The 22,736-nt window shown below is 46.4% G+C and overlaps 1 protein-coding gene across 2 annotated transcripts in view; it reads right to left on the bottom strand.

Annotated features, from left to right (window-relative positions):
• Positions 1-18,497, bottom strand: part of SETBP1 (SET binding protein 1) — a 262,168-nt gene extending 243,671 nt beyond the window's left edge. For both annotated transcript variants that reach the window (XM_074813701.1, XM_074813702.1), the window contains exons 1-2: positions 18,062-18,497; positions 1,113-1,773 (exon numbers count right to left, since the gene is read on the bottom strand). In XM_074813701.1, the coding sequence (XP_074669802.1) occupies positions 1,113-1,604 (492 nt within the window). In that variant the 5' untranslated portion in view covers positions 1,605-1,773; positions 18,062-18,497. The remainder of the gene's footprint in view (positions 1-1,112; positions 1,774-18,061) is intronic.
• Positions 18,498-22,736: the final 4,239 nt, after the last annotated feature.

Below are 22,736 nucleotides of genomic sequence, written 5' to 3'. Positions count from 1 at the left end.
AAGTGTATAAGGTATGGGAGAAGTGAGGACCTTCTGCATAGTGAGGGATCCAAGCTGCACGAGCAGAAAAGCCAAGTCATGCCCTGAGCTCTGACCAGTGGATGCCTACATCCCTGATGAATTTGTCCAGGTTTTGGAGATAGTCCTGAGCCTTTCATCAAATCCAGGTTCCGATCTGAATTCATCATGATGCCCATGTGTTACTAAGGAGGCAGAGGTAAGGTATTTGCACTGTGGTAACACCTCACCCCAACCAAAGCTCCTTTGTCTAACACCTAGGACAGAAAACACCACTACACACACAATAACATGAGTAATCACCAGGTGTCCCTCCCCCCACCAGTACCACTTAAAACACTTGAATTAAATTTATTTTAAATACTAAGTGTAGGGGACATTACTGAAAAATCAAGACAACAGCAAAACAAAAGGGTGCTCCTGAAAACAGCTCATACAAAGAAAGGATTTTCTTTCTTTTCCCCTCCCTCTTTCTCTCCTTGACTGAATGAAGATCAATTTTTACCCAAACTTAAAGTACCAAAAATTTCTCTCCAGAAGGATATTTCAAGAAAATGATATGCATCTGGAAGAAAATGAGACTTATAATGGAAGTATTTTCTGAAGCGTAACTATAGTGTTGCTAGCACAATGCTGTAATCAAGAATAATGGAGCCCTTCGCCCGGTGTACAGGAATGGATTCAATTGTTCGCCGTGCACATACCTGTATTTTAAAAGTGTAGTCAAAAGCTTTAACTGCTGAAAGGCTCGAGCATTAGCGCTCAGACACAAAGCAGTTTAGAAGTGGGCTCCTTCATTTATCACTCATATAATGATTAATCTTAAATCTCAATTACGCACAAAAATAGAAGGGGCCCGGCTGAACTTTTGATCCCTTCCAAATTGGTTCGTTTGAAGGATAGTTCAAGATCATCCCCACAGCGTACGTGGCAGTGCAGGATGATACCTGCTCTGTATTACCTCCTTCACAGCCAAGCGGGGCTTTGAAAACCTTGTAAAGGTTATGCCTCGGACACAAACTGAGCAGGTTTAATCCCACCCTTTCCCTCTGCTTTCAGGTGAAAGGGGGAATATGGGAAAGAATAGGACTTACCTTCTTTTTGGAGTGTGATCTGTCCTCCTCTTTAGTTGCTTTGCTATTTTTCCCAGCTCTGGAAAGTTTCTGCTCCCCAGACTGCTTGATGGTGATTTTGATCTCAGGAGGGCAAATATAGTTCTCCAAGTTCTTTGGGGGCTTCTTAGCTCTCTTGGTGGTCTGGATCTTTAGTTTTAAACTCCCCTCCGTGAAGTTAGCCTCCTTGATGGAAAACTCCTGCTCCTCCAGGCCGTCTCCCGCCACCCATTTCTCACTGTCCGCATTGGAGGTGGAATCCACGTCTCTCCCAGAACCCAGCTCATCCTCTTCCTCAGGCTCCAGCCTCTCGCCGCTCACCGGGATCCCTTTTCCTGAGCCCGCCGCAGGCAGCATCGTCTCCCCCGCGCAGCCAGAGCCAGACGGAGGCTTCGCGGAGGTGACAGTGGCTGGCAGAAAGTCTGCCTCGCCCCCCCTTTGCCGGGAGCTGCCCAAAGTCTCCCTGGGCTCCATAGCAATACCGCAACGCCCTGGAGTTTTATCGGAGAGAAGGGGAGCGCAGGAGGGGATGAGGAGAGCAAGGGCAGGTACGATCCCAGTGAATGAATGGTAACTGTCTGCCGAATTCAACGTCCTGATCGCCCAGAGGCGGCAAGGAGCTCAGAAGAGACCAAGTCTGCCACTGTCAAAAGAAAGGAGAAGAAAAAAAGGAAGTTAGCACGCACGCACACATCAAACAGGAGTGTGGAGATGACTGAAATGGGGCACGCTTGGGCTTCCCCTGCAGCATCTCAAGGGCCTTTCTTGAAGCAAAATGGGAACCAAGGCTGGTCAGCATTTCTGAGGGCTGGATCTGGTATCATAAAGCAAGGAACAATAGCCATGTATATTGCTGAATTGATGAAAATGGATATATAAAAAAAATGTATAAATGCAAACACCTTCAACTGTAGACTTGGGAAATAAACGAGGGGGCAACCAGTTCTCCACACCCATGAACCTCCTCTTTACCTCATAATGCTCACTGTCATAGGGTTTTTTAGAAGGAAAAAAAACGGAGGCAGACACATGTTTGCCTCAGGTTAAACAATAATCCAGTGCTCAGAGCACAGAGAACATGGTGTTGCCCTGTGAATCAGGCAGAAGAGTTTCAAACTCCCTATTTTCCCACTTGCCAGGCAAGAGAAAGATGCCCTCAGCTGCCAGCTATTCTGAAGGGGACTCCGCTTTGGATGAATCATTTGTTACACACTGGGCCAGGCACCCACTGTCTGCAGCCCAACATGCTCCCTGGGATCCTGGAAGTGCAGGAGGATCTACCTGAGTCTCTTGCAGGGCATATCAGGGACCTGAGTATTGAGGGGGATGGCAGAAATCTAAACTCAATGTTTTCCAGAGTTCCCATGACCTTGGGTATCACTGCTCTGAGGCAAAGGCTTGGGCTGACTGAAGTGAAGACTGCACTCTTATCCTTTCAAATATGGGCTTTCTTTAAAACATCTCAGATTCCACCCTTTGAGATGGAAGAACTTGTGTTCAAGTACCTTGCAAAGTCTTAGCCAAAGTTAACGGAAGAAGTTATGAATGTTCAACTGAGGCAAAAGATGTATCGCCCAATGACATAGAAAGGCTAAGCCAAATACGAAAGATTTGATTAAAAAAAAAATACACGTAGGGTGTTTTTAAAGGTGTTGAGGTTCTTTCATACACTCTCCCTAAAATCCCCCATATAGCCACTCCCCACCGTCCATCATGGCAAGCCAGTTGAGGCTACAAAACTAGCAGAAATGTGTCAGACAGAAATAAAAGGTATTTTCTGCTACTTTAGCAGAAACAGCTCCCTGGTGGGTCAGGGGAGTATCACTTCTGGCATACAGGGAAGGAAACAAGAAGGCACTGCCAAGAGTAGGTGCTGGGGATGCAGACCTACTCTTTCAGCACTAGCTCCCTGCTAGATGAGCTCTGCTACACTGACAAACCCCACCCCTCGAAAAACTGCAAGCAAGATCTGAACACAGCCAGGGATTCCCCTGGTCATTCTTAGCAGCAACAAACCATAAAGGAGAAACAAAAATAATCTTGCTACCTATCACGAAATCGTAACAGCATTATCAGTGTAGACTGCTTTAAAGCACTGCTCACCAAGAAAAATCACATGTCCTTGTACCAGTGGCTTCTTTCTGCTTTTTAAAAACACCTTGCACAAACTTAAAATTCAAAAAGAAGTAATAACAAGAACTTTTTATTATTTATATATCCACATTTCCACTGGACTATGGCCATGGGTCACCTGTCTGACCCTGGAACATATGGCTACTCATGGAAAGTCCTGAGCATCCTAGAGCTCCATGAAATCATTGGGTGACCTCCACCCAGGTCCCAGCAAACACAAATTCAGATAAAGTCCCCATAAATAGCACAAGCTGACAGCCCAAGCAGGGGAGGAAAAAAAAAAAAAAAAAAAAAAACCAATCATGGAGCCTGAACTGCCATCTGGCCTTAGAGGTGGTTTCTGTAGCTCATAGTAGGTAAAAGTGCACCATAAAAACGCTTAAGTTGCACATCTTCTGGCAATAGGAAGGAGACTAATTTCCCAGATCTGCTGGCATTGGTCTCATTTAAGAACTAACAGACCCAAGGTCTCCTGCACGCCTGCCTTGACTCACCCTGCGGTCAGCAAGCCTCTCCATTTCACCACCTGTGAAACAAGGATTATGCTTACCTTATTCAAACCCATTGTAGGGTGGGTTAGTTAATGCCCTTACATAGTTTTGAACCCAGGTGTTTACCATGTGGTATTCACTAATTACTAACGCAATTAGTACATTAAAGCCACCCAGTTGCAAGGAGCTGCTCCACCTAATTGACCAGCCTTGCACCTCACCTCTCCTTTGTGTCTATGGAGGTGATGGGAGTCAGGGTTACCTTCCTCTTCCAACCGGTCCAATCAAAAAGAATTAAAAAAAAAAAAAAAAAAAAAAAGGCTGTCCTATTTATCTGCCATTTCACATTGTTAATCTCCTTGGAGAGGGACGCAATGTACACACAATCCTGGGCTGCAACACAAACACAAGGTGGTAAAAGCTCGGTGGTGCAGCATTCCAGGGAGTTACTGCTCTGGTATGCACGCATGTACAATGGGCACTCTGTGCAGGCCTCCGCCCACAGGCTGTTAACCTCTCTCATGCTGGTAAAAAAGAGGAAACTTCTGGCTGACAGCATCTAGCTCAGCAGGCAGGGCAGCAGAATGAGTCCACAGCTACCAAGGGAAGGGACCACAGCCACAGGCGTAATGAACCAACCCGCTTGGGAGCCTACGTTGAATGGGAGCTAAAATAAAACTCTTGGCTCCGAGCTGGGAAGGGACTTTCAGGTCTGGAGTCATTGGGTAATGTTTTATGGAGGGTGAATAAAAAGCCAGGTTTCTGCTCCAAAGTCTGGCTATGGGTCTTGGACCCAGGCTCTGGGTCATGGTGCCCAAACACACATCCCTGCTTGGCTGTGTGCCTCCAGGTCAGTAGAAACAAACAATAGATGAATAAAGTCATTGCATTACACTAGTGTCAGGTGAGTTCATGCCACATCCACCTTAAAATCCCACTTAAAAATATCGGCCTCCTGTTCTGCTGAGATCCTCAAGATGATGATTATCACCAGACCTGCAACAAATAACCCTGCACTTAAAGGTTGTGCAGAATTAACTGGGTCATTGTTTTAGGTATCTCCTTACTCTCCTCCAGGGTTAATAGTTAAATGACTTGGGTGCAGGGACATTATACTGGTCTTTCTTGTTTGGGCAGGCTACCTGCGCTTTGACTAATTAGGAAACCTCACTTCAGGCTTCTAAATGGGTAAACTCTTTTGGAAACCTCCCCACCTCCCCTCTGCAGACTGCCTGCCAGCAGAAGCGCTGAAGGGACAGCGGTGAACACTTTTCCTCCAGCAGCTCTTCTGCCTTAGCTGGCAATGTGCAGATCTGGAAACCTAGGGAGGAAGTGTATTTTCCAGGAGATGTCTAGATCTGTTTTAAACGCCCAAGAGATGGGGTCTGTCTAGACTTTTAAGTGCTCACCCAAACTGACCTTCCAGGCCTCCGAGACTCACCAGCATCAAGTCCCATTCAATAAACAAGGCATTTTACCATCCAAATGCAGAGGCATTTTACCATCCGAATTAAGCTCCCAGAGGAAAGTGTTACCGCTAGCAGGCTTCCTGCAGTCAGGTTAAATTTAGGGAGGATAATTCACAGGTGAATGACAACAAATTTCACAGAAGTTGGCATTAGCTCTTAATTAAGGAGAGATTCACGTTTCCTCTGGTAAGTACTGAGAAATAATCAAATGCCTGCGTGCTCAGCCTTGCTACGGCTGCTCACGTGTTTCTTATCAGCTCCTCTGGGCACCTCAAACACACTTCTGGAGGCAAAGGCCTGAAGTACAAGACCTCCCTTTGGGTCATACTAGATGCCTCCCATTAAGGGTTCTGAATACCCTCCCTTCTCCTGCCTCGGGCAACTACTCATGCTTGCAAGTATTCAGATACCAGGGCTATAAAGTGATTAAAATAAAAATTTGCTGAGGACAAAAATAGAGGTGAGAGCCCACAGCAGGGGGAAGACATCCACCTATTCCAGATTCTCTATGAAGTGACAGTAGGTATAACACTTGGCATGGCTTTTGTCTCATGCACAGGAGCAACCACATTAGTAACAAGCAAACACTGATTAGACAATTCAAGCAAGCCAGGTTCAGCTGCCCAGAAGTTTGTGCTGCTGCTCTGATTTGCTCAAGCACCGGGAGCACCAGCAGAGAGATTGAAGCAACATTAAGAGATGCTGCCTGAATCCCATAGCATGCTAATCCCAGACATGACTGTAGCTACTGTGACTGCTTTCATTTTATCTATAGAGTCCAAAATGCCTTAAGATAAAAAACAGAAAAAATTCTATTGAACAGGTTCAGGTGAAGGGAAACTGAGGCACGAGTCTGAGAGCGTCATAGTGAAGTGGATCCCACATCTTCTTGAATGCCACATCTATCATGTTGCCTTTGGATCTCACGTTCTCTCATGTGACATACAGTTAAATCCCTAATCTCTGACAAATATCAGAAATCCTGGAAGCCTCTTTACACTCCATCCTTTTAAAACCATTCACCACAAAGCACTGGAGACTATACAGCAATATTTAATGATGAGATATCACCTTTCACTCCAAAGACTCACGAGTTGCTTCCTTGATTATATATGCCACTGCTGAAATGCAGCTGCCTCTGGGGCAGAGGCCAATGGACAACCCACATTACACCCGAGGGAAAATTTTGGTCAGAAACCTGCTTTTATGAGAAGTGTCAGTGAAACTTCAGAATCCATCATGGGACATAAAAACCCAACAGCCTGGCATGCAGCAGGCTGCACTGAACTCAGTTAACCTACATTAGGAATAAAAAAAAAAAAAAAAAAAGCCAAAAAAAAGCCGCAACCTCTTTCTTCATTATTGCTTTGCCAAAAAGATAGGAATTTCAAGAGCGGTTGTAGGCACTGTCCATGCACTGCCAGCTCACCAGCAGCACAAGTTTGATGCAGATCAGGAGCAGGGATCTGATCACACCTCTACTGAGTGGACCAGAGCACACAAGATGAGGGTGAAGCCTTTCTCCATGCCACCTTAAAAGCAGTCCCAGAGTATGGATAAAACTTGTGAGCCATAAAGCCAGCATGGTGCAGACAAGTGACACAGTATGATGCAATACAAAGTCTGCTGGGATAAAATTAAGTCACTGAAAAATTTTTGGAACAAATTTGAACCAGGAGAATGAGTTTATACTGAATCAGTATCATGCACCAGTAGGGTATTTAATCTGCTGCTCAGAGCCCTGGATTTATGGCTTCTTTGGACCACAGCCTTAGTTACTTCCTGTGGCCATGATACTCTGAAAGAACCACCCAGCTTTGGCAGGGAGCTGGAAAAATGACTGTGACAGCTATTTTCCGTCCACATTATAGATGCCATAAGAAACACCCTCTCCCTTTCACCCGCCTTGCGTCAATCAGGACAGAAACAAGGCAGAAGGATTTCCCCTTCAAGCAAAACAAGTGAACATCATCTCTTAATAAAGAACCAGAGATGGACTGGTGATGTCCAAATCCCAACCGGGCACAACCCTGAGCATCCTGCCCTAGGTGACCCTGTGCTGAGCACTGTGGTGTGCTGGAGGGTCTCCAGAGGCCCTTCCAACCCCAGCCATTCTGTGTGCTTCTGTGATGTATTATTTAACCTCTATCTCCAGTTCTGGGCAAATTGGTGACTACTGCATGACAATTTTAAACACACTGTTAGAATTCCCATCTATAAGATACACGTATAAAGTGGATATGGGTATACAACAGATACGGTATGAGATCCTCAACTGATAAGAATAATTTTGAGTGGAATGACCATATGTGAATGCCTGTAACCCACAGATTATCTTTAAAAATAACTAACTAAGGCATGTGATTCATTAATAGGGTGAATTAGAAGAAGAAAGGTGGTTCCTCTCCACGTGGTCCCCCCATCTCCAACACTGCTTTTGTTCCAGTCTTTCCACCTCTGCCTCTGATTTTGCATGAGTTATGTGAGGACTTTCTCTGAAGGGAAAGGACGCAAACTCTCCCAGGTGTGGTCTACCCACATGAAAACAAGGAGCAAGGATTAATGGCAATTACCAGAACAACAGCAGAAATGTAATCTTCACCTGTTTTCATCAGATTGCCCTGAGTCCAAGTGCTACCAGCCCTCTGAACCTCCACCAGCGTGACTGAGTAACACTGACTGATGGCTCTGCCTCGGTGTGCCCAAGTCTGGCAAAGGGAGCCAGGAAAAGCCACGCTGGAGGGGAAAAGACAAGAAAACCCGAAGATCTCTCACAGCCAGATGAGGCTGCAAGCATCCCCCCAAGATAAAGAGACAGAAATAAATGAGAGCCCAAGCATATCCATAATTACGGAGGCATGTAAGTGTGCACATTACACATGTGTGTATCTGTCTTCTCAACATAGAGACATTAAGAGTAAATTATGGAATCATATTTGACTCCATAATTAGGTTTGAGACTCCATAATTAGATCAGATAGTCACCTTTTTATGTAAGTAACTAACTATCATACAGCGCTGAAGGGAGGGCCAACTGAATGATTAAACAACTGACACGGCCATAAATCACAAGGCCCATAAAACCAGTACTGCCCAAGGTATAGCTGCAGCAACAGCCAGCATAGCGAAGCACCCATCTGCAGTAGGAGGAGAGATGTCCATCATGTTGCTCAAGGACTTTTACAAGCTCCTGCCTGAGAACTGTGCCAAGGTTTTATAATTCTACTCACAACCTAAAGCTGTGTTGGGGAAGGGAGTAAACACCTCCTCATGCTGACTTCTGGTCTTTAAAGGACCAACCTCCTCCCACTTGTGCCCTCCAAGACAAACGCTGCTGCAGGACTGCTCTAAAGCTGGGCCTGTTTCACTGGATTTACATCAAGGAATAGCATTTGATCACAATGAAATCAAGAGCTGGTGTGTCATTTTTTCCCATCACCCTTGTGAAGATTAGGCCTCTGGGACATTAGAAAGCAGCATGAGATGCCAACTGTGCTCCAGCTCATTACAACACAAAAAGTCAAGCCAGAAGATTTGACTATGACAGGTCAACTCCAGGCTGCTGAGCTCCCAGACCAAGCATCATCATTCTCAGCATAATGTGTAATCAAAGGTGACTCCTGAGATGATTCAAGAGAATACCCTGATCACTCTGCTGGGTGCAGTAGTGTGTGCCACTACAAGGATAAAACTTATTCCATTAACAACAGCCATAAAACTCCTTGGGGAAAACTGTCAACATGCAACATAAAGGGACTTCAAATGCTTACTCCATTCTAGCCAGCTCTTGCCAAGCGCACCATCCTGGAGGTAGTGGCAGCCACTCCAGGCTACAAATGGAAAGTTTTATGGGTGTTTAGGGAAAGGTTATTGGCACAGAGACCAGCCACAGAAAGCAAAACCCTGTACAATTCCATCATCTGTGTTACCAAACTTTCCTAGATTGACTCTGCTCTTGGAGAGCAGCCATCAGACACAGTAGCCTCCTTCTAACACCGTTGTGGTAGGGCAATAATCTCTCCTCCCTATGATCAAACATTTCCCTCTGCACCCTGAAACATGCAGAAAATGATTTCTCTATATAAATCATTAACGAGAGGTTTGTTTTTATTTACTGCTGCTGCCACAGGACTCCTCCTTCCTCCTTTTCTTTTTTCCCCCTCCTTCATTATTTTATTTTCACTTGCACAAGTGCCGAATATACTAGCTTTCCCTCCTTTCAGGAAAAAACAAAGAAATAAATAAAATAAAACAACACATCTGATAGGGAATGCACCAGGTCTTGGCTCAGCATCCATTCTTCAGAGCTGTAAGTGATGGCACAAGGAGGACCAAAAAGGCTTTGGTCCAGGGTCTATCCTGTGCCCAGTCTAGAGGCTGTACAAACAACACATCCCATATTACTCAATTCTGCATGCTTCAGATGAGACTAGGAATAAAAAAGGTTGGATTTTGTCCATGCAGGCTTGCACTGTGTGTTTCCATGCTGAGCAAGCAGTGGTGTCTTTCTTGGTGCTGTATAATGTACCAAGCATCCCCAGCATCAAGGGGAGACTATGGGAAAAGAGGACATATATGGGACATTCAAGAAGAAGAATAAGAATTTGGGGTATTTAGAGAAAGGCATTGAGACTGCTTTGCCTTGCAGAATATATCAGTCTTTAGGCTTTGAGGGAGGAGACAGGGTCAGCAAAACAAGAAATACCCTTAAAGCCTCATGGATTGCAGAAGAAAAAGCAGGAGGCAAAAGCAGTGCAGGACACAAGTGGACGTGGCTGGATGTGCACAGGGCAAAGAGCAGCCCACAGTGCCGGGACAGCGACGTCAAGAGGCATAAACTAGTCGGGAGCGTGCTAGTGGAAAGACCTGAGGCCAAGAATAAAAGCAAGATAACCGACAGCTCCTGTGGGCAAAGGAGTAGCTTTGCCTCTAATGAGGTTGAAGAGGAAGCGGTTACAGAAGTGCTGGGAGAAGTTGAGTCAGACAGGAGATAAGAGTCTGCTGAGTACCTGCACGCCCGAAAGGCCTCTCCAGCTGAACCACTTCATTGTGCTCTTTGTGAGGCATCCCTCCGAGGCAGCAAATAGGATAGTGAGCACCGGATTCATGACTCAAATCCCTATTCAAGCAGGACCAGGACTTTGTGTTGTTATTCTCTTGTAATGCCACTGAGTTCAGGAGGATGTTAAAGGTTGGGATGGGGTCAGAATTTGGGGGAATCCAAGATCAAGTCAGCCATGGGTGCCCTCTCTCTCCACTGATGACATATGGGTCTCCATCTCCTAATCTGAGTCCTTCACTTAGGTCCCAACCAAGTAAGGTTTGGTCTGTAGGCTCTGATGGGTCAAGAGACCCCTGAACTGAGGCATCCACACCACTGCTGCCCAGTTAGAGATGGATGTAGGTTTGAATAGGGTCCCAGTTCCTACCTAGGGCCATGCTGCAGCTTATTGTTATTTTAATGGTTGCTCACAATATTTTTTTCAGAGGTTTTCCTTAAGGACCCTGGGAGGTCTGTTCACTGAACTAAACCTGAAGAAAATGTCCTGGCCTGAAAGCCACAGTTAAAAGGCAGCATGTTTTAAGAGCAGATGTGCCTTCAACTCTGATAACAGGATGGAGGAGCAGGACCTGTGTTTCTGTGACTACCTCCTATGACACAGAACTGGGATCTAATGTAACCAACACCTATAGCAAATGCCATTTATGACACTTATCCAGTAGGATTCGTAGGGACAGTGCCTCTCTCTTTAAGCCAACAGACTAAAAAGATCTCCATCGACTTTAGGATGCCTACAATGACACTTAATGTGTCATGGCATCACAAAACATGAACTCAATTTTTCTGTTCCACTCACACACCAAAAGACAGAGGCCTTCAACAAGCCCTATGTTTATATCTATTTATCAGCTCAAAGTCCAGCATGTTAGACTGCTGCCCTGGTTAAAAGCATGTGGTTAGAATAATTTAAAATGGAAAAGTGTTTCCTCTTCTTCCCCCACTCTCACTTATTCTGAATAAATTGGAGGGGAAAAAAATGGAACTGACAGCTGGAGAGAATTTACTCAACCTTTCAGGAAGAAAATTGTCATCAAGCAAAGAGAAAGCATGACATTTTTCAGCCCATTAGGTGAAGGTTTATGGAAGTTACAAGGATGTGAATATATGGGTTAATATTCTAAACTGTTTTGCAAGCTTAGGAACAATGGCCATGTACAATAACACTTTGCCCAGATGCCTGCTATAACACTTTACATGTATACAATCCTGTCTGAACACTTACTAAACTCCCCCCAGTTAAGCTTCGCATCTTTGATCCCTTCTGAAAAAGAACTGAAGAATTCAGCAGAGAATTATTCCCCTGTGCAGAATTCTATTGAATCCCCGCTATAGAGCTCCATAGGAAGGCTTTAGAGAGGGGAAAAAAAAAAAAAAAAAAAAAAAAGAAAATGAAAAAAAAGAAAGAAAAAACTACAGGAAGGATTTCCTTGTCCAGCAAACTAATAGGATTTCAGAGGAGTTTCAGTGGAAACCTCATTGCATTCTCCAAAGCCAAAAATTTAGCAAGACTCAGGGAGAGGTAGGAATGGATCACAGTGTTGTTCTAGAATACGCTGGGTCTGGAAACACATGGGGAAGTTAGGTCAGTGTCCAAGTCTTAGAAATCTCATCAGTAGGATATTCAGGATATGTGGATTCATATTGAGGAAAGACATGGTTGTAATGCCTTGCAGCTTGACCTCTGGTCTGAGTATCATCATTTTCTTCCTTCCATCTCAAAACCAACTTCTCCATCTGCTAAAATACCACGACAGAAACAGAATGATTCATTGTATACATATATATCTCTCAGTTTTAAAGGTTAAGGCTAACAAAAATTTCAAAGTAACATAAAACCTCAGGCTTCCGATCTTTAACCCATCTCTAATTTTGAGGTATTTAAGTGAGCCCTGGGTTACCCCATGCTTGCCTACCACACATTCTTCTGAACAGCTTTCCCAAGCACTATTACAGGAGATACTGTACTACTACGTACTAGAGGAAACTTTGCTCTCATCACTGACACATTCATAGAGCCCTTAACAGCCCAGGACTGCACAACAACCCTCACAGGAACAGGAATTCACTCCTTCAGAGGCAGTAAGAAGCTAAATAAGTCACCCCACAATGGCATTTATCCACAACCCCAGCACCCCACTCTGCCAGACATTTACATCCCAATATATCATGCACTGCAGAGCCGAGCCTTGGGCCATGCTGTGCTCTGGTATTCACCAGGGCAGGTCAGAGCCTTGCCACCACCTTCAGACCTCGTGTTTGCATGGAAATCGGTCTCCTCCTGCATGTTTTTTCCACACATTGAGCTTGCTTTCAAAACAGTGATTCAGACTCACCAGCCCTACATAGGGAAGACAACTCAAGCTCATCCTTATCATCTGCACAGCTCCTTTTTTCCCTGCAAGGGCCCTGTGCTGGATGGACACGTACACGAGCCCCACCACTGTCCCACTGATAAGCAAGAGTAAACCTGACCCTGGGATCTGTGAGCCATACCAGTGACCGTATTCACAGAGTACTTCTCTGGCCACCTTCCTGTTTTGTCACCTCTGCTTCAGCCTCATCACTTTCCCCTTGATATCCAAAGTCAACAGGGTCATCATCACACACTGACAATGGCACACAGGTTCAGTGGACAAGCAGCCGGGCAAATATCATAGAGGTACAGAGGCCTGAGACCTTGCCAAGCTCCCCAGCTAGACTTGGAAGTAAACTAGAGCCATAAAGATCGTAATCAAGCCTGGAACAAATCTTCCCAATCCTCAGGGTGTTTGAGGCCCAGAGTTTCAATTTGGCCTTTTGGAGAGAGAGGTAACTAACCTGAGATCTCCTCGAAATTTTCAGTTTCATAAAAGACAACAAAAGCCTAAATTAAATAATGCCAGAAGATTGCTTATCATACCCAGCTGTTCCACCACTTACAGTAAAAGCTCATCATTGTGTTTGGACGATCTGTGCTGCAAAGTAAATCCCACTCCAAAAGGGCAAAATAGCCTCTAACTCTGCTCCCTCTCAAGAGCTGATAAACAGAATTTACCACACCCTACTTCCTTCACACATTTCCTCAGCTCTGAAAGACAAGATGCATTATTCTCTGCCTGCTTTTACTCAATTTAGGAAACAATTTTGCCTTCCTTTTTTTTTTTTTTTTTTCTTTTCCCCTCCCCATGTATTTATCCCCCTCTCTTTTCTCTCTACACAACCAGTTAAACATGAATGCAGAATCCAGGTGCCTGTTGGGGAGTTGCACTGGTTTTCAGCATCCAGCAGGTCTCTAAACAGGTCCAAAGACGCAGTGAACTTTTGAAGCCACATCAAGTGAAGCCCTCACGTTGGGAGAAGGAGAAATAAACTGTCTCTAAGGGTTTGAGCACACCTCAGACTCAACTGTGCTAACAATGCATTCTTGCATCCTGATTTCATGCCGATATCAGAAGGCAAAACAGTCCCAACCTCAACAGTTTGGAAATCGTTTTCAGGTCCAACATTCCCCCCAGGCTAAAACCTGGAGTGGAGGGGTTTTAAAGCCCATCTTTAATCAAGATGACGATTTCCTAAAAACATGAGTCATTTTAGTTCCTCAACAGTAATAACGGGAAAGGAAACTCTTATTTTTTATCAAGTTGGAAAGAGAGAAAGTAACGAGAACAGAACCTATAATAGCAGCAAAACCAGTCCCAGTAGAAACCACAAACCCTGCAGCAAAACACTGGGAACCTTCTCTGCTAAAGTTCTCCCACAGACTCTCCCCTTTCTTGCTAGGCTTTGGACTAGCTCTAAACCTTGGATTGCTGCTGCCCAAAGAGTGCCTGGACTTCCCAGCAATGAGGCTAGATTTTTGCCGTGGATTTCATTTGACCACTTTTTATTTTTTTATGCATAGATTTGCTGTCCTTATCATCAAATGCATGCTTAAATGTGGCACTTACACACTCAAAACCCCGTTGTGCCTACATGTTATGGTAGGCAAAAATGACCTGCTGAATTTTATGAACATGGCTTAAACCCTATTCAGTTGGCCCTACTGTGGGCCATGCATCATGGAGCACATTTTGGCAGTTATTAATGTTGCCTTTCAACATCATTGCAGACCCACAGATCACAGATACCCCAGAGGTGGGTAGTTAACGGGGAGCAAGAAAAACCGCCTAGGCATATGGTTAAACAAATCAGTCATCAATTCACTGGGACAGCTTTCATTTCCATCACAGCAATCTGTTGGATCCCAGAACAGTTTTTACGTGGTTCATTAGACAATAGCCTTTCTTGCTACTAGTTAGGTCAAGAGTCAAAATTGCTGTGTAATTGCAAGTCTCGGAGCACAAGGCAAGAGTTTTTCAGTCCTGGAGGGTGTTGTCCAAAGGGGAAAGAAAACAGAAGGGAAAGATTATGTGTAAGCAGTTGAGCCCTACTGAGAGGGCAAAAAAAGTCACTGAAACTGGGATTAGCCAAATCTTGTAATGGAAAACAAGAGTCCTGTTGGTAAGCTGGCACTTACACCAAAGAGATGGGGAAAAGGAGCTCAAAGGATGGGTCAAAACAGACCAGACGAGAAGATTAAGCAGCATCTGAAGACAAAAAATGATGGTCGGACCTTTTCAAGCATTCAACGCCTTGAGTTAATTAAGCACATGGCAATAGCAGTTATTAAAAAAGAACAGTTCCCAACTTAATCAAAGTACATTATTGGAAATGATACTGAGCAACCTCAGTAGAGAAACCCAGTAAATATCAAGTCAAGCTAAATAGCTCAGTTATGATTATTATTAATAATAAATCATGGCCACTGTTTCTTTTGTTTGCCAACAACTAGCATAGTTTATGGCTCTGCACAAACCTAACACACCATTTTATTACATTTCAGAGAGTGCATCCTCCTAAAATGATAATGTGTTAATAATCTATGCTGGGCTTTTTGGCAGGAACCAAAGAGCTCAAACAACTTGAAATAACATCAGCAAAAAATTATTTATTCCCCATCCCTAGTTGCAGAGAAAACAGAGGTTTTCTTGGCTCAGTTACTTCTCAATAGATTTCTGGTTTCAATTAAAACTTTGAGTCTGAGAAGTTTAAAAAAAAAAAAAAAAAAACAAAACCAACCCAAAGCCAATAAGAGATGGAAGAGAAGTCTCCATTCACTGAGTGTTGCTGCTTTTTTTTTTTTTTTTTTTTTTCCCCCCTGTTTTTACATAACCTTTCTGAGCTAAGAGCAGAGATTAAAGTACAACTTCATTGTTTGGAGGGGTTTTTCTCCTTTCAGCTAAAAACCAAATGGAGATGAAAAAAGTTTCTCCTTTGAGTGGAAGGAGCTTCTGACCCAAGGGAGTGAGCTCAGCCAAGGCCAGGGAAACGCAGGAAGGTGTGCATGAAGCAGCCACTTGCACATTTTCCCCGATAGGCATTCTTTCTCCCGATAAAAGGTCCTAGACACTTGTTTCCTCAGGTTCGTGCTATCACTGCCTAACGTGAGCCGGCTGATTATATCATTACTGTAGCCTGCACCAAGTTAGTCCTGGCTGCAGGGGCTGTCGGATCAATAATTGTTCCCATTTGGGTCCATAATGTTCAACGCGGGATTGGATTTGCCAGCAGTCCTTTACCCCTGAAATCCTCCTGTCAATACGAAAAGGATCAAATTACTTTCCCTGACAGCAGAGGACTAGCAGGCTCAGCGCTTTGCTCGCCTCGCACATCCTTTGCGGTTTGACAGACGGACAAATAAAGGCAGCACGGCGGGTCCCCTCGTCGTCCCCCCCCCTACCCTCCTCCCCCCCCGACCCGGCCCGGCTTGGCCCGGCGGCTAATGAAACACCTCGGTTTGCGGGGGGAGAAGCCCTGCCCGGCTCCCCCCAATCCCCCCGCCCTCCATCCCTCCCCGCCGACCGCATTCGCTTGTGGCGGACTCCTCCCAGTGCCCAGCTCCGCTCGCCGCCCTCCCGGCCCTCAGCCCCAGCCCGGGGGCGGGGGGCACCGACACCCCCACGACGCCGGGATGGGTGGGCCAGTGCCCCCCCCCCCCCCCCCCCCCGCCATACCATGCACACACACCCCCCCCCCCATATCCATATCCTCCTCCCCCGCGGGGAATCCCCACGCGTGTCCCCTTGCAAACCGCGGGATGGGGGACCTGCCCGCCGCGGGGGGGGCGTGTGGGGTGTCAGGGGTGTCCGCCCCCCCCCCCAACAGGCGGCCGCTCCCAGGGTCCGGCTCCCGGCGGCGAAGTGGCCTTTTAGCATCATCAGGCGTCAAGCCCGAGATTATCAGTGTCGTTTATTTGAAGCGGAAACGAATCGGAAATCCTTCTCTCAACTGCCTTTTTAGACACATAAATACGCGCAGGCAGGGTCAGGCAGCGCCGGGGACCGCCGGTGCCCGGTGTGATGCACACTCACACTCACACTCACGCTCACACTCACACACCGGGAAACAAGGGAGGGAGGGAGCCCCCGCCTCGCCGCGCGGGGGGGGGGGGGGTGTACGGGGACACGACACGGGACCTGATTTCGCGGGGAAACCTGATTTTCGCGGGGAAACCCGGCGAGGAAGGGGTGTGAGTGTGAGTGTGAGTGAGCGTGCACGGAGGTGGGCAGGGAGCCTTGCGCCAGGGCTGGAGTTGACAATAGCCGCCCGCGGCTCCAGGCTGCGTTTTACACCACCACCCCACACACACCCCAAAACCATCACACACACACACACACACACACACACACACACACCCCATAATATCGGCGATATTCAAAACGCCCAAAGCTGAACTCCACTTTCACCCGGGGGGGTGGGGAGGGGGGGGTGCAGAGGGGCAACCGGGGTCCCCAATCACTGGCTAATTAATAACCATTATTAACGCTCCTCACTTCGCCACCGAGCAAGGAGAACGGGGGGAGGGGGGGGGGGCGGGGGGGGGGGGTCCCGCATTGCTAATTACTCCCCCCGCTGCTTCATTCCCCCATACCCCCCCCCCCCTTCTTTCCTCCTGCAAATTGCCGCTTTTCGGGGCTGCGTGTCCTTTTCAATGTCAAAACAAGCGCGGGGCCGCGGCGGTCGCCCCGGGGCAGCGGTGTGCCCCCCCTTCGCGACCCTCCCCATGCCCAGCACCGCCGCGGACCCCCGGGCACACGCACACACACTCACACTCACACACACACACACACACACACACACACAAAATCCCCATAAGGTTACAACGTTGCTCTCTAGCTCCACTTAACCTGCAATTTACGAAGCGGGGGGGGTGTCCCCCCTCCCCTCCTTTCCACGCGCACACACATAGCTGCCACCTACCCCCGGCACCGTTGGGGAAACACATATAGGCTACCAAAAGGGGGGGGGGGGGGGAGATCATCGGGGGGGGGGGGGTAAACACATTTAAGCAAACTCCTAAAAAAAATTTCAACCCCTTTCCAGCAACACGGTTTTACACACACCCCACACCCCCCCCCCCCCATAACACACATACACACCCCCCCTACCAGCCACAAAGCATGGGGAGGGAAGGGGTCGGAGGGGGAGAGGAGGACTCGCAGGCATTGCACAGCGGAGAAATATTTCGCCCCCCCCCCCCCAATAAATAAAGCCCTTTCCGCGCCATTGCAAAGTCACAACACGAAAAAAAAAGGAGACGACATTAACTTTTGCATGCAGAGGGGAAAAAAAAAGGGGGGGGGGGGGGAAGAGAGAGGGGTAAGACCCTCCTGCAATCCGGATCATCAAGACAGACCTTTCCTCGATGGCTCAGGTTTTTTGTTGCTTGCTCCCCCCCCCCTCCCCCCGTTTACTAACCCATATCCCCAAAACGGCAGTGGGGGCTTCTTAGCAGCTTCCTCTTCTTCTTCTTTCTTCCTCCTCCTCCTCCTCCCTCGGATTCCCCCCTTCTTGTCTCTTCTCTTTTAGATCCCGGTTTCAATCCCTCGCCACAGCCCCCAAAGGTGCTTTTGCTTGTGTTGCGGCAAACCCATGGCGGTGTTCATCTGTCAGATTAGGGGAGCGCACGGCCGCGCAGCACACGCAGAGCGGAGAGGGAGGAGGGCGGGGGGAGGAGGGAAGGCACCCGGGGAGAGGGAGATGGACGGACAGACAGACGGATAGATAGCTCGATAGATAAATGATAGATAAATAGAGCGAGATAGAGCGAGAAAGGGGGGAAAATGGCGTCTTGGAAGCCGGAATCCCGGAGTAAATCAAATTAACACGCAACACCCAGAGCAGTCCCGGCTAATTTTAGCAGGATCCAAAATAAAATGAAAAGGAAAAGGGGGGTGGGAAGGAGGAGAAGAAGGAGGGGGGGGGGGGTAAAAGAAAGGAGGAAGGGGGGAAGGAGGAAAAAAAAAAAAGGGGAGAGGAAAAAAATAAAAAGAAGAAAAAAAAATCAATGCACTGGATAAAATCCTAGATTTGAAATCGATGGAGCTTGTCTCTGTCTCTCTGGTTCTCTCGCTTTTTCTTTTCTTTTCCTTCTTGGTTTTTTTTTTTTGAGGGGGGCTTTTTTTTCTTTCTGTTTGTTGTTGTTGGTTGTTTGGGGGCCTTTTGAAGGGGGTCGAGGGTGGGGGGGGAGGGAGAAAGCGTTTTCGGTTTTGCTTTTCCCGGCGAGGAGTTTTTTTTTTAAAAAAAAAGAAAAAAAAGAAAAAAAAGAAAAAAGAAAGAGCAAAAACCCCGCGACGAGAGAAAAGGGGCTGCTTTGGCGGCGAGGAAGCTGTTCCCTTTATTCCGTCTCTCCCGTCTCCGGAGCGGGCCCGTGCTGGTGCCGGAGCTCCGGCGGGCTGCGGGGCTGCGGCCGCCCCGCTCCCCCCGCCGCGCCGCCCCGCACCGCCCCACGCCGGGCCGCGCCGAGGGAGGGCAAAGGGGAGGCGGGGGGGGGGGGGGGGGGACACCCACCACCCCACCAACACCCCCTTTTCCTAACGGGCACGGAATCGATGCTCACACACACCCAGTGGCACACCCCCCCCCCCCTCCCCAGCGCCTTCGGTCAGAGTACAGTCTCGGGAAGGGGGCGTCTGGGGGCTGCTTTTTTGCTCCCCGCTGGATTTTCCTTTCTCTGTCTTTTATTTTGTCTTTCGGTCTGGTTGTTTCCCCCCCCCCCCCCCCCCCCCCGCCCCTTCTCTCCCTCGCCCTCCCTGCAAGGGGCGGCGATTTGTTAGAGCAGATCTGGGGGGCTGATGGCTCCGTCTCTTTCCTCTGTTTCTCTCGCTCGCTCCCGGAGCCCTGCAGCACTGGGGGGAGGGGGGGTTTGAGGGGTGTGTAGGGGGGGAATAAATGGTAATGATCAGGCGCGGACACACACACACAGACACACACACAGACACACACACACACACAGACACACACTCGGTGTGGCTGCAGTGCTCAGCCCTGGGTTAATGTACTCAACAGTGCCACTACCTGACACAACAGCAGCAGTGATGGGGGCAGGGGAGAAAAAGAGAAGGTGAGGCTCAGGTTAGTGGTATTCACCCCACGCCAACCTCTCCCTCTCCCATGCCCCCCCCCCCCCCCCCACGCCCCCCCTTATCCATTTTACAGCGCAGCCCCTACGAGGGAGATTTTTGGGGGTCCAGCGTCTGCTGTTCAGAGCTGAGGTGAGGAACCCCTCTCTGGGGCTGGGGGCAACCAGCAAAAGATTCCCAACACGTATTTTAAGGATTAAATCCCCCCCCCCCCTTTCAGTATAAAGCCGTAACAGTCCCAAAATACAGCACAAATCCAGCTCCAGGCCAGTGGAGCTGTGCAAAATCCAAGTCTTTTGGTTTCCCACCCTTGATCTGCCAGTGGTCTGGATGACACTGGCATTCAGGTTGCCAGTTTGGCAGACCTTTACTCACTGGAGTAAATTCTTGGCTTGCCTGAATAATCACACAGGTGATGAGGAAGAACCCCCAGAATAGGGAAGGTGTGTGGGATGGAGCTGTGGAAGTGTACTTAGAGGTGAAGGTAACACTGGGGGGAGTAGGGAGTAACCCCCTGGGCACCTCTGCATGTTTGATCCCTTGGTGCCACAGGCATCCCTGTCCCAGAGCGTCACAGCAGGCTCAAAGTACGGTGAGTTTCTTCCCTTTACTCTGGGACAAATGGTAACTGCAGGCCATCACCCTAGTGACCTGAATTCAGGGTTCAACTGATGCAAGGACTACCTGGGTTGACCCCACCGGCCATGGAGGCTTATTCATAGTCCATGATCCCTTATATGTGTAGCAACAGATCTAGGGCACAGGTCCCGATCTAACACCAGCTGGGTAGGAGAACTTTGTGCAGCCTGGGAGATGCCAGCATAGACCTCACCAACCCTCAGCAGACACAACTACACGGATTAGTATGTGTCCTCAGCCCCACCATGTTTCCTCATGCTTCCTAGGGAAAGCTCCTAGATAAAAAGCACACTAATCCATTATTTATTTCCCTTTGGATCTCTTCACATGACTGACCTCTGCCGTGATGCCTACAAATCCCAAACTGATGAGCCCGAGCACAGGCAACAGGCTGTGCCCATCCTTCTCTCATGGTGCTTTTCTCCCACTTCTTCCACCAACAGGAGAAAATAAATAAACAAATCAATAAAACACACACACAAAAAATTGATGACCAACAGATCAACCTCACTTCCATCCCAAACAAATACACAACTCAAAAACTTTTGAATAAGAAATGTCACACTGAAAATGTTGACATTTCTGATTGAAACCAAACAGAATTGTCATTTCAAATCAGCACTTTGATATGGAAGGGAGGCTTGTTTGTTTAAGTTAAATCACCCAACTGGAGCTACATTTTGTCATTTTGTATCCGAATGAAACAAAAAGAAGTACTTTCAACGTTTCCTGGCAGAGCTGTCAGTGACATCTTCCTGTGAAGAATTTTGGTTTCAAAAACTTTTGGCAGGTAAACTCTGTGCATTGAAGAGCTTCACTGGCCATCATATTCCTCCTTGGAATAAGCCAACACATGGTTATGAAATAATTGTCTTGATTGGATTAACACAAAAAACCAAATTATGGACCAACCAAAATACTAAAAAAAGAAAAAAAGAAAAAAATCACTTTTGATTTTCCTTTGTTAGAAAATAGTGTTTTGTTTATATTTAGTAAGTTTGGGATAAAAAGTGTTTTGTGAGCCTTTGTTCTTTTTATCTTGCATTTCTTTTCTTCTCGAGAGTATACATATACATATACAAATGTATTTAAGCAGCCCCACTTAAATAATTTCAAAATGAGAAGTTCAATCTGGGAAGCAATCAAGATAAGGACTTACCAAATGCTCACTTACTTTGAAAACATGGGGGAGTCTAAAAAAATAGTAATAAAAAACCCTCAAAACTACTGAAGGAAGTTTTTCATTGACCCAAAGTTATTTTGGGGCTTGTCTTGCGTATAACTGGAGAAAAAAAATCACACCTGGTTACCTGGAGACCTCAGACTCTGAAAAGACCCATCAGGATAAATTTCACAAGAAAAAAAAGGCTCATTTCTATGAGTGGTCACCTTGTAGGATGTGTGTGCATAAATCGTTGTGGATCACGGTTGACATCAAAGGTTTTCTTACCTGTGGTTTTGTCTTCTAGATCTAGAATACTTTTCTTTTCTAAAAACATCTCCTCCCTCGGACTCTGCTGTGTGTCAGGGAGTTTGTACAATGTAAGTGGACAATCTGAAAAAAAAAATTGTTTCTCTTTGTTCTTTTCGCTTTAAAAATACTACAGCATTCATAAAGTTGTTTTGGTTCCTGCAGTGAACCTGAGATGAGTTTCCCGTTTGTATCTAACACTCTGTACATAGCCTTGACTGCATGAGACAGGCAGATGTTTTATAATGAAGGCCATAAGCCTGTTATTTTTATATAAATAGCATATTAAGTTAAATATGTATAAAAGTCCTTCTAGGTTCAAGGTATGAATTAATGCTATAATGAATTACTGGGTGATTTGTAAGTTGATGTGAAAGAAAAAATGTATCTTGCAAGACCCCCGGTAAAACACTGGTAAAACTTTATATGAATCAAAAATACAAACAAATCATTAAAAATAACCATTTACAATTGTTTTGATTGCTTAAATCAAATAAATTCCTTATGTGTTCTAGCTTCTCAGCTGTCTAGCACACTTCTGATCTTTACATAGAGGATTATCTATCTATCTATCTATCTATCTATCTATCTATCTATCTATCATTATCTATCATCTATCTATCTATATACACACACATAAACTCTTAGACATAAAATAGTTAGCAATTCATTGTATCCCACTACCACGTAAGTGATGAGTGATTATATTCCAAGACAGTTGAAAACGGGGGAAATGTGAATATATTCCAATCCTCCCATTTATTGCTAAAGAATTGGAAATCCAACTGTTTGAACAATTGGCCCCAAAATAGAAATAACAACGATTTTTAAAGTTGCCCTTTTACTTTGTAAATCCTTCAGACATATGTATCAAGTTTCAACATTGTTGTGTGAACAATGG

Source organism: Strix aluco, chromosome Z, assembly GCF_031877795.1.
Source record: "Strix aluco isolate bStrAlu1 chromosome Z, bStrAlu1.hap1, whole genome shotgun sequence".
Classification (NCBI taxonomy): domain Eukaryota; kingdom Metazoa; phylum Chordata; class Aves; order Strigiformes; family Strigidae; genus Strix; species Strix aluco.
Note: the sequence above shows the minus strand (reverse complement) of the source record. Positions and strands in the feature narration are given on the sequence as shown.